The sequence below is a fragment of the Eretmochelys imbricata genome, chromosome 8, assembly GCF_965152235.1.
Source record: "Eretmochelys imbricata isolate rEreImb1 chromosome 8, rEreImb1.hap1, whole genome shotgun sequence".
NCBI lineage: Eukaryota > Metazoa > Chordata > Testudines > Cheloniidae > Eretmochelys > Eretmochelys imbricata.
In genome coordinates this window covers 20,027,367-20,039,408 of record NC_135579.1, presented here as the reverse complement: position 1 = coordinate 20,039,408, position 12,042 = coordinate 20,027,367, and the positions used below count along the sequence as shown (strand labels likewise).

Here is a 12,042-nt window from a genome sequence, read left to right as displayed (position 1 = left end):
TGTGACGTGCCTCTTTACATAAGTATTAATTATAGCTCCTTTCCTTCTGTTGCTGTTTTGTTATGGATTAGAGGTGGTTTGACGTACAAAAAAAAAAAAAATTGTTCGCACACCAGCCTAACACCCATTTTCAAGAGAAAACAATCTTTTAGAAAATGGGGGGGGGGGGTGCGGGGGAAGGAAGGGGAATGCTTTATCTGCAAGTGATTAAAAAAAAAAAAAAAAGTATCATGAACATAAAGGAAGCTTAGTACCTGAATGTGGATTTCTGTTATCTTCTGATGCTGTAGCAATAGTCTTCCTGCCCAAACAGTGCCTGATTCATAGGAATTCATGTGGAAAAGCATTAGCAAAAAGTTATTTACTAGAATGGAAACACTGACCTAACTGACTTTGGGGAGGTGGGGGACTGGGTGTATATTTTAGTTGTGATGTTAATAAACTGTCTTTAGCTCCTTCCATCTGAGCATCTCAAATTACTTTATAAACTTAATGAACTAAACCTCATGGCACTCAGGTGTGGTACATACGCACTATTACCTCTATTATAAGGAAGCTGGCACAATGAGTTGAAGTGACTGCCCAAAGGTCATACACGTTGCAAAATGAAAGTTGTTGCTTTTGCTGGTGTGTGCGGCTGTTGCTGAAGTTGACTTGCTTAGAAGCAGCTTTCTAGGGAAGCAGATTTATCAAGGTCCTTTTGAAACTGATTCTGTCCTGAAACAATTAAAATGAAATATCACGGGCAGGCATTAAAAGGTGGAGATGCACGTGATAGGTAGAACTCCAACACCACCTCAGCACATAAATCTTTGGTAAGTATTTTCCTTTGCACAAACTGTTCATTGAACACAACAATAAATCACATTTTTCTCTGGGATACCACATTCACTCACTGAGCTGATATTTTTCCACATCAGTTGAGAGAGATTCATTTTGGAGGGGAAGACAAACCTATAGTGTAGATTTTCATCAAATGGTATACTTTAAAAAGGCTCTTTTTGCTGCCAGACTGATTGCTCAGAAGAAACTGTTTGTTTAGCAAATGTCTATTATGATTCTTCAACTCATATTTATTCAGTGCTATGAAAGCCTGCTCAGACCATAGTCCAAAAAGCACACTTCTTCCCTAATGGAAATCAAGACAAATAGCATTAGAAAGGACAGATGAGGGAAAAACACTGACATCTCTTCCAATGTGTAAAATAAGATGATTGTGTGTGTGTGTGTGAGATATATAAGGCAAAAAAGCAGTCTCTAGGGTGAGAATATACATGCAGCTGTCTTCAGTTGTATAAATTTAATTTGAAAAAAGACTGACTTGATTATTTAAATAGATTGCATCCTAAATCCCCATTTAGAGGTGGTTCTGGAGAGAATCTAACTGAAACTAAACACTCTTTCATGCTGTCAAATATCACCTGCTTTCAAGGCAAATTGTAGCTTATGTACCTATTTTTGCTTGGAACGGGAAGTCCTCTGGATTCTAAAGATTTCATTTTTTTTTTTTTTTAAATCCATCACTGAGGAGATAGAGAAACCCCAGTACCCACCATGGCTATGGAACGGATGACAATTTTGTGCTCCCCTGCTGGCTTTATGGTAGAATTCTTCTAAGATGCAGGCCTAAATTTATGATACTGGTTCAAATATGTTTCAGAGTAACAGCTGTGTTAGTTTGTATTCGCAAAAAGAAAAGGACTTGTGGCACCTTAGAGACTAACCAATTTATTTGAGCATAAGCTTTCGTGAGCCACAGCTCATGCTCAGATAAATTGGTTAGTCTCTAAGGTGCCACAAGTACTCCTTTTTGGTTCAAATATGTTAACATAAGAGGGCAAACTTCCAGGGGGCCACTTTAGCTGTCTCTGCAAACCATGAAAATAGATCTGTTTTTTTTTTTCTGACAAAACACAGGTTGATTTTTTTTTTAAAGTTATTTCAGTGGTCGTGAAAGATACTGGCTTGATAAACTGTGAGATGGAAGTCCTCTGGCCACAGAGTAGATCCAGAATAACACAGCTAGTGGGTGTATAAACAACATGTCTAAGGGCTGCCCTGGAGGGACAACCTCTAAGGGTATATCAGGCTTCATGCCTATTTAATGGCTGGAGTTTTAGTTGGAACTGTTAACAAGGGAGCCATTGTGGTGGTGGCTTTGTGAAGTGTATACCCCTCCATTTGGAAATGGAGTGAGACTATCCACTCACTTCACATGCGATCATTACAAATTATCAGAGTAACTATTTTTGGTAACAACTGACTACCTGAGATTTGAATGGGTATCCATGAACTGAAAGGCTCCATGTTTCATTACCAGTTCCTTAAACCATCCAGTCCACATTTGCTAGATGGTCTCTAATACCAATCTATTCATTGTCAGAACTTTGTGAACATGCATTTTTCCTTTTGCATTAAAATTCTATGAATTTTGTTGCTGCAGTGTTCCCTTCTTAGACTTTGATATAAATAAAAATCTGTCACTGGGCATTTCCACATTGTGGAATGGGTCAGATTACTTTTCATGCGGAGTTATGCATGAAGAATGGTGAAACGATTTAGATGGCAGAATGGTATTGTCAGTATATACAGAACTGTGGCTGTTCACACAGTGTGTCACATTAACTGTGATGTAGTTTTGTCATCTCTGAAGGGTATGAATTCACATACATTGTAATGCATTTAAAAGTTGTCCCATTCCAAGACAGTTTTCAAATGTTCACTTAATCCAAATCATCCCAATCTGCTGCTGAGTCATATAAACTAATTTGCTCTGAGATATATACCCTGTTATGCAGGTGAAATAATTAAGACTCTGATTTAAAAGCACCCTTATTCAGGACAGTACTTAATTTTAAGCATGTGCTTAAGTGCTGTCCTGTAGATGAATATGTGCATATGCTTTTAAGTGCTTTCTTGGATTGGGGCCTAAAAATGTTCTTTTATTGGATTTATATTTGAAACTCAAATTTTAGTTTTGCAGTGCTCACTGTATATGTGGCACTTATAGGAGTGTTCATAATATAAGCAGCATAGAATTGCCCCCAGCTTTGCTTCAGCAGGACCAGCTGTTCACAGGCAGATGCTGCTCTGTACACATTGGTGGAATGAACTCCGTTCTCTAATCAATAGCAAGAAAATTTGCTCAAAGGTCAGTTTTTCAGGGGGTTGTCTTTTTGACTAGATGTTGACAGCAGAACAAAGTGACGATTGCTATAATTTTCTTTGCAGAGAAAGCTCCCAAGACAGATGCTCCACTCTGTTCTCTTTTGGCACCATCCTTATGTCATCTGAGACATATGTGACTGTAAGGATTTGAAACAGTACTGGGAAGATCTTTCATGGTTAAACAAGGCAGATGGGGTGCTGAGGAACAAGTGTACTCACTGATATTTATTACTGTAATCAAATGGAATCATCTCACACATCCAGTCTGACTTATAGAGACCTGTGCCATCAATACTACATTAGCCAGCAGCCAAATCTTGGGCTGTGATCATGTTAGATCGCACAAGCTAAGAAACCTCAGACTTTCAGTACTTGAACAGAAGGCCCTGGAAAACCTAGTATACTGCCAAATGTATTGCTGGTGATTTAGTGATTCACATTCTGAATCTATACCCAAGCACTGTCCCCAGCATAGTGTTAAGAAGAGCAGTGCAGTGTTGTACCTCGTGTAAAAATTAATTTTACCACTTGTGAGGTCACTGAAGATCTCATCACATTTTTTCCAAGACAAACAGTAATAAAACTTAGCATTCCAGCCCCCCTAGATGTAAATGGGGGAAAAGCATCATTATTCGCACTTTGGAAATTAGGAAACTAAAGCAGAGAGAGGTTAAATGCTAGTAATTTATCCAAGGTGTCTCAAAGTCTATGACAAAACTGGAAACAGAACTGTAGTCCTGTCTCTGTCTTCTACTCTAACTAATAGACCACAACTACCTCTCTAAAACTTAATCCTGGTGCCCTAGATCAGTGTTTCTTAATGACTGGGACGTGGACCCTGAGAGCTCCCTGACAGTTTAGGAAGGCAGCAAGCTGGTTCCTGGTATCAAAAACTTTGAGAAACACTGCCTTAGATATTTTCAGTTTTGGTGATCAGTTTGTCTATCTAAATTCCCCTGCGGTTTCACTTGACTTTGGTATGCTTCACTTGTTATATTATAGGCAGGCTTGGCAGAATTTGATTTTTTTAAAATAATTCCAATGGATAATACCAATGTTTATTTGTAAGCATTTTTCCAATTTTTATTGATTTAAATTTCCACAGTTGTGAAAAATGTATGGAGGGCTGGACAGTTATTTAATGACAGTAGACACTGATTCAAAAAGTTAAAGCTTTATAACTATTAAAACACAAACTGTCAACATCACATGACAAAATATACAAAGTAAATAAATAGCCTTAAATCAAACTAAGTTTTCAAGTAGCATTTGTTTTGCCAATCTGTATGTTTAGATTAGCAATTGGAAATATTTTTTGTCAGTTTGTGTGTGTATGGTGAAATTAACGTTTTTCAATAATCTAATCCCTCCAAGCCTACTCATAAACTTCTAAACCAGAGATGTTAAACTTCTTGTGAGGTGAGGGCTGAATTCCAGTTTTGGTTATAGTCCATGGGCCCACTCATTTAATGAGAGATTTGCAAAAAGCTCCAGGGGAGGTTCAGGCTTTTATGTACTAAATAAACTTTGTTGTTTACTATTTGTTCAGTACCTTTCTGTCACGTTCAGCATCACTTAGTGGGAAAATATACCCCTACCTCCCTTAGGCCAACTGCTAGTTCTGCCCTTTGTTTCTCTTCTTTCACTATCATTTCCCCTCTTTCTTTTCTTTGATATCCATTCCTTTTCCTTTCCCACAACAACTCCTAATTCCCATCCCCTTGGATTCACAGCCGCTCTTTCCCCCGTTCCATGATTGGCACTGAAAGAGGCAAGGCTGAGAATCAGTGTCTGTATTAGGCTGAAGGCCTTGTCTACGCACCCATTTTGTAGCAGCGCAGCTATTTTGGTTAGGGGTGCGATTTTTTTGTTACTGATATAGTTATACCAGTAGCCCACAGTGTGGATGCAGTTTTATTGGTATAAAGGTGCCTCATACTGAAATAGATCATTCCCCGTCCCATATGGGAATGCTATACCAGTATAAAACGTAACTGCATCTACACTAGGAGTTTATACTGCTTTATCTGGTATAGTTAAAACAGTACAACTTTTGCATGTAGAAAAGAAGTTCGTTCATGCTGTAACAAGATAAACCAGAAAGGGGGGTGGGTGGGTGGATATGTGTGTGTGTGTGTGTGTGTTCTCACCTCTCACAACTACTATTTTAGACTGACAACACTGCATGGGTTTACACTTGGTTACAATTTGGAAGGCTTTCTTCACAACCATGTGTGCTAGAAATTTACTTTAAAAAAATGAAAACGCAGATTCTCCAGAATCTGTGTACAGGGATCAGCAACCTTTGGCATGCGGGGCTGCCAGGGTAAGCCCCCTGGTTGTCAGAGCCAGTTTGTTTCCTGACCCGTCCTCAGGCTGGGCCGATCATGAAGCGGGAAGCAGGCGCGGGCCGAGGCATGTGCTGGCCACCACTTCCCGCAGCCCCCATTGGCCTGGTGCGGTGAACTGCAGCCACTGAGAGCCGCAATTGGCCAAACGTGTGGACGAGGCAGGTAAACAAACTAGCCTGGCCCACCAGGGAGCTTACCCTGGTGGGCCACGTGCCAAAGGTTGCCGATCCCTGGTGTATAACGTTATCGTTATTTTTTGTATTTGCCTAGGAGCCCTAGTACTGGACTAGGACCCCATCATGCTAGGGTCCATATAAACATACATTCCCTGCCCCCCTAACGATCTTCAATCTAAATCTAAGACCAGAGATAGCAGATGGATAGAGAGAACGGGGGATTACAGGGGAACAAATGAGACAATATTGCCTAGGGAGTGAAATCTCCCATCTTTGGAGATTTTTAAGAGCAGGTTAGACCAACACTTGTCAGGGATGGTTTAGATCAGGGGTTATCAAACTTCATTGCACAGTGACCCCCTCCGGACAAAAAAAACTACTACACAACCCCAGGAGGGGGAACCAAAGTCTGAGCCAGCCCGAGCCCCTGCTGGGTGGGGGCAAAGCTGAAGCCTAAGGGCTTCAGCTCCAGGCACGGTCCCTGAGTCCCAATGCCCAGGGCTGAAGCCCTCAGACTTTTGTCCCAGGCCAGAGCAAGTCTAGGCCAGCCCTAGTGACCTCATTAAAATGGGGTCCCGACCCACAGTTTGAAAACCACTACTCTAGATAATACTTAGTCTTGCCATGAGTGAAGGGGACTGGACTAGATGACCTCTTGAGGTTCTTTCCAGTCCTACGATTCTATGCAGATATAAATTTCCTGTGTTGTATGGGTTGATAAAACGCTTTCTTACATTTGTGCCTATAGAAATAACTCTTAGACCAAGACCACTGACCAAGCTCAAAAATAGTATAGCTAGTGCTGTTCCCTCTATGGCATACACGTAAGAGGCTGCAAGCCTAAGCTTCAGACCCTAAGCACAGTTGCATCACTGATGCTTATAAACAGCACTCAGCTCTGGTCTGATGCCACTTCACCTGAGTTGATAATGCAGCCTCCAACTAAAAGAGGATGAAAGAGCTCACCAGAGCAACTGTCTCACAGCAGGATGCAGCCATCATGCTACATGGAGTTCAGCATGGCTGCAGTTTGCATGCATGTGCTAAACAACTCTCCACACAGCTATGACTCCTGCAGAAGAAAGATCCTGTAATCTCAGCTCTGGGCATAGCCTTCCCCACAAACACTGTCAAATGGTAAATAATTAGATGGAAATTACTTCACTGAATTTTTTTGGCTGAGAAATAGTGATCACAAAACATGGGAGTTTGCACTGCTCCCATATATGTTAGTGAAAACCTAAGCTGTACTAGAAACTTAGGAAGGAAAAACAATGGTTAAGAACTAAACACTAACATCAAAGCCCCTTGTGAAGAAGGAGGCTATATGAATTCTGAATATCTAAAAACAGGTTAGTTTTCCCACTTCTGGAGATATTGGGAAGCATACTCCCCTTTTGCACCTGCAAAACTATAAAGACTTTATATGGCATCAGTTTTGCCTGAAAATAACAGCAGATGCAAAATGGAGTGCTGGATTGAGGTTTCTATCAAAATCAAGTTTGCTTCTGGCAACATATTGGTGGGAAGGATGGACAGAACTTGTCCCATGAAGGATATGCATTGGAAATAGTGAAGAATGAAAGAACAGCATAAAGCACAGATGCTGACCATACCATCCATTTGGCAAGCCTCTTGTAACTGTCATCCACAGAGCTATTGAAGGGACTATAGGAGGGATGTTGAGTGCCAGCTGGCAAACTGAACTCATAGCCAGAAATATGCATCATCAAGTTTTCATGTTAAGTGTAAAACAGTTCTATAATCAAAATGGGTGCTACTAATGTTTATCGATTGGGATAAATGCCTGCTTACATGGTTTGAGACCTTTGTATCTCAGAATCCTCCTTATACTCTCTCACCAGACAGTCTTAGAGTTGCACTCTGAGATCAGAGCATTCTTAACGGAGCAGCCCTCAAATCTGGAATTGACAGAACTCAAGTTTGTTAACTCATCAGGAACTTTACTAGCCCTACCTGTCTGTTTGACATAACGGGGAGGTATTTTTTTTAATTCATTGATAGTAGTTCAGCTGATAATTGTACTGCATTCACATGATCTCATTTTTATTATATGTGTATGTGGAGGCCATAATAACTGCATTTATCATGGGAAAATAAATATTATTTTTGGCAAAATATCAGGCTGTTTCCACAGGTTGTTTCCTGTTTTTCATGTACACGCACACACGCACAAAATGCCCTTTATCTACAATGTATAAAATAGCATGAAATCCTGGGTACCTTGGGGAAGGATTTATTGTCTTTAATTATTTCATCCCCTGGTTCCCACAGCAACGCTGATTTAACTGAAATGGTGTCTTTCATGTAGGTAAGGCTGCCATCTTGTGGAATATTTTTGACCAACACTTTCCTTTCAACTGCACTGTTTATTTTGACGGTCCAGGTGCTATTAAAATGGCTTTTTAAACTTAGGAATCATAGGCCTCATCCAAAATCCACTGAAGTCAATATAATGACCTTTAATTTCACTGGGCCTTGGATCAGGCTGCAAGAAAAACCAATACATTTTCAACATATATTACATTGATTTCAGAGTAGCAGCTGTGTTAGTCTGTATTCGCAAAAAGAAAAGGAGTACTTGTGGCACCTTAGAGACTAACAAATTTATTTGAGCATAAGCTTTCGGAAGTGAGCTGTAGCTCATGAAAGCTTATGCTCAAATAAATTTGTTAGTCTCTAAGGTGCCACAAGTACTCCTATATTTTACATTGTAAGTCTCATGTCACATTAAAAATACTATGGGAAGAGTGTACCCAATATTTGTTCAGTTTAACTTGTAATTTTTTTGTTCTTGTGACCAATTAAATGCTTCAACTGTCTAAGAAATAATATTCATTGGTATTTTCAAAATGCTTACGTGACTATGATGATGAATTTTAACATTCTATAAAAGCACCCACAGCAAAAAGATGTCAGTTGATACCGTGTTAAATCAAAGTATATACATAAAATAAATCACTATGTCTCCAGGTAGTGGTAACATAAGAACCAGACTTGAGGTGGTGATAAACTTTGAACAAAGCCTTAAATAACATGGATCAGATTCAACCTTGCAGAATCTGATTCTAGCAGGGTGGGCGATATTCTGACAAGTGAGTAAATTATGTCTAGCTTTTCCATCCACAGCAGCATCATGGCAAAGGTGGGTGAGTGGATTTTGTTGCTGCTCTGTCAAGTTTTCATGGCAGTTTTGCAATACTGCTTGTACTGAATTCTTCCCTTAGTCACCGTGATTTAACAATGACCTATTATTACATGCTAACAAATTTGTTACCCATGTACAGTTAAGAAAATGGTTTATTGGCTTGTGACTCTGCAAGCCATAGCACAGAACTTGGAATTGTGAGTCCTGTATACAACTGATAAGCTGATTCTCCAGTCCCCCCAGGAGCACAGTACAGACTCCAGTTCACCATGTCCTACTGCCAGCTGCTGCAGGACACTGAGCTGAGACCTGGCTCATCCCAGGCAGCAGCTATTAAAACCGCAGGTAAGTGCACAGTATAGCCACCCTGCCTCTCCCCGCCCATGTGAATGGGCTTTCCCAGGGCCCATCCCTCCATTTTTAATGGACTCCCCAGGATTCCCGCTTCCCCCTCTGAATGGGACACTACCTCTACCAGTCCCAATGGTCTCACCCCTCCCCGCCCAATTCCCAGTGGGTTCTTCTAAGCGAGTCACCCCTTCCCAATGCCCGCGGCCTCTCCCCCCCAAATCCCAGTGGTCTCTCCCAATCAGGTCTCGCTCCCACACCCAAGGAGCTCTTCCAAGCGGGTCCCTCTCCCCCTAATGGTCTCTCGCACGCCCTTCGCGGTTGGTTTGGCCGAGAGCTGTCTCCGAGTCGCCTGTGAGAAGAGCGAGCGCCCCCGCCTCAGTATCCCTCAAGGATGAAGCCCCGCCCTGGCCGGGAGCGCATGCGGGTAGTTTACGTGAACAGCTTCGGCACCCACCGCTGCGGCTCCGTGATCCAATATGGTGGCGGTCCCCGCGGCCGCTGGCGCCGTGAGGAGAAGGCCGCTGCTTCCGGTGTCGTAGATCGAGAGATGTCCTCTCCTTCCGGTCTGAGCCGGAGGCAGGGGGCGGCTTGTGGGGGGCTGCGGGGCGAGGCGGCTGCCGCTCCTAGGGAAGGTCGCGGAAGCCCCTGGTTCCCGGTCCCGCCTAGCACCGGTCCCAAGGGAGCTGGGTCGTGTGCTGCCACCCAGGGACCGAGCCGGGGTGGCCAGGCCGGGGGAGCCCCCAGTCTCCGGGAGAGCGGGCCGGGGCTGCGGTGCACACAGAGCAGAGCCGGCGGCAGCGTGCAGGCGCCCGGCAGCCAGAGATACGGTACGCGCCACCCTGGAGAAGGGATGGGCTGAGCGCAGGTGCCCAGTGGGCGCTGCCCCAGTGGGACGTCCCCTAGGGGCCCAGCCGCAGGGGCTGACTCGAGCCCCCTCTCTTAGTTACGTGGCGATGAGGCTAATCGCCTCCTCACGTCGGGCTCTTTGGCTGAGCCAGCGGTGCCGGCATCCCCCACCCCGTTGCATGGCTGGTAACCGCCCTTCCACACAACACACGAAGGGACCCTCACCCTGCGCCAGGAGCAACAAAACTTGGTGCTGTGGGGTGGGAGGGAGAATAACTTCCTTGGCAGGTGAATGGAAAGTGACAAACGCCCAAAGCACTTTTGCTCCAGACCCAATACACTGGTGAATGGCGAAGCTCCCTCCCCCAGTCAGGGGTGAAGGCAGCTTTGTCCTCTCGCTGTTCAGCCTTTCACATTCCTCACCCAGTAGAACGGGAAGCGGAGTCACTGACATCCACCCCTAGGAGTTGGTGTGATCTGTTTTCAGCTCCTGGATCCTCTCTGACCTTGCTTGGTAGACCCCAGAGTGAATAGTGCCTTTGGAATACTTAAGCTCACGTCCATGCATGTCTCAGTGTTCTTTTTCTTTGTGTCTGGGCCCAAATGAGATGGGGATAGATGTCCCTTTATTTGCTTTTTTTAAAAAAAAGAAGGTAGTTTTTCACTTTCAGAAACTTTTCCTGATGTGTTGCTAAAAAGATCAGTTTTGCTGCACAAAATAAAATGGAATGAAAATTGAGAACTTGTCTCAGCTCTCAAGATAAGAGCTTGGACCTTGAAGGAGATTCTGGGGAAAACTGGGAGGCTGTTTCTTAATTTTACAAAACTGTTAACCCTAGGAAGTTTTACAATGTCCTTGTAAACATTTTTTAAAAACCTTTAAGGATGATAGATCCAGATTATCCATTACTTCGTATTTCAGAAATAAAGACAACAGTTCTATTAGTTTATTATGTAGTTATTATTTGCTATCACTTATCAACAGTAAGAGCAGTTAATAGAATTTGTGAGAAAGCTCAAATTAGGTTGAGTACAAAGGTGAAATCTTCATTGAATATATTAGTACTGGTATGCCAAAATAGTTTTAGTACTAGGAGCAAGCGAGATATCAGACTTCAGTATCACGGTACTGATTACCATCTTCACTTCAGCTCAAACAGGATTTTAGTGGATACTATCAAGAAAAATGAGAACTAGAAACCAATGGTATGTCACCTGAATGCCTAATGTCTACACTTTCAATTGTTATAGAGTATTAATCTCTGATTTAAGCAGTTTGAGATATCAGACACTGATAATTGTAATGGAAGAAAAAACAAGGTGATAATCAGAATTATGTGATATGAAAGTCTGATATCTCACAGGCTGCCAGTGCTCGAAATGAATACTGTTTAACATGGAAGGATGGAGAATCCCCACTAGTTGGATACATTCAAGCTCTTTAATTTTAATTTTTCTTGTAGGTGGTCTTCAAATGAATCAGGCTGATAAGTTTGGATTCCCTTTCACTTCTAAAGTTGTTAATAAAGTAACAAAACAGAAAAAGGAAAAGGTATAAAATATGGGACTAAAGTGAACGAAAGTGTTAGCATTTTAGAAGATAAACTCCTGCTTGCACTGTGTGTGTGTGTGTGTGTGTAAGAAAGAGTGTGTGTGAGAGATGCAAAAGGATGTTATAGGAAGTTTCACTTGCAGGAATGAAAAATAGTATTATCTTCACCCCTTTAGAGTTTGAATCTGCAAGATCTGAGAATTCTGGCCCCAGTCCAGCAAAGCACTTCAGCATGTGCTTAACTTGAACACCAGTAGTTCCTTTGATTTAAATGACTAACCCAGCAATGCTTTGATGGGTCAGGGTCAGAATGCACCACACCTTGCTGGATTAAGCCCATAAAGGCCAAATTCTGTCCCTACTTATATATTTTAGGTAATGGGGTTGCTTAGGGAACAGATAAGTGAGAGCAACATTTGGCTATTAATT

At 42.4% G+C, this 12,042-nt stretch overlaps 1 protein-coding gene and 1 long non-coding RNA gene across 25 annotated transcripts in view; one reads left to right on the top strand and one right to left on the bottom strand.

Annotated features, from left to right (window-relative positions):
- Positions 1-9,727, bottom strand: part of LOC144268614 (uncharacterized) — a 37,220-nt gene extending 27,493 nt beyond the window's left edge. For both annotated transcript variants that reach the window (XR_013346806.1, XR_013346807.1), the window contains exons 1-3: positions 9,670-9,727; positions 541-717; positions 255-316 (exon numbers count right to left, since the gene is read on the bottom strand). This is a non-coding gene — a long non-coding RNA (uncharacterized LOC144268614). The remainder of the gene's footprint in view (positions 1-254; positions 317-540; positions 718-9,669) is intronic.
- LOC144268613 (neuronal vesicle trafficking-associated protein 2-like) overlaps positions 9,111-12,042 on the top strand; it is a 66,051-nt gene continuing 63,119 nt past the window's right edge. For 4 of the 23 annotated variants that reach the window (XR_013346803.1, XM_077823632.1, XM_077823626.1 and 1 more), the window contains exon 1: positions 9,591-10,042. Coding sequence is in view for 9 of the 23 variants with exons in the window: in XM_077823632.1 (XP_077679758.1) it covers positions 9,607-10,042 (436 nt within the window). In the remaining 14 variants the exon portion in view is untranslated. Of the gene's footprint in view, positions 9,210-9,590; positions 10,043-11,524; positions 11,614-12,042 lie in introns of those variants that run through there. The other 19 variants (XM_077823644.1, XM_077823641.1, XM_077823634.1 and 16 more) reach the window with 13 other exon arrangements.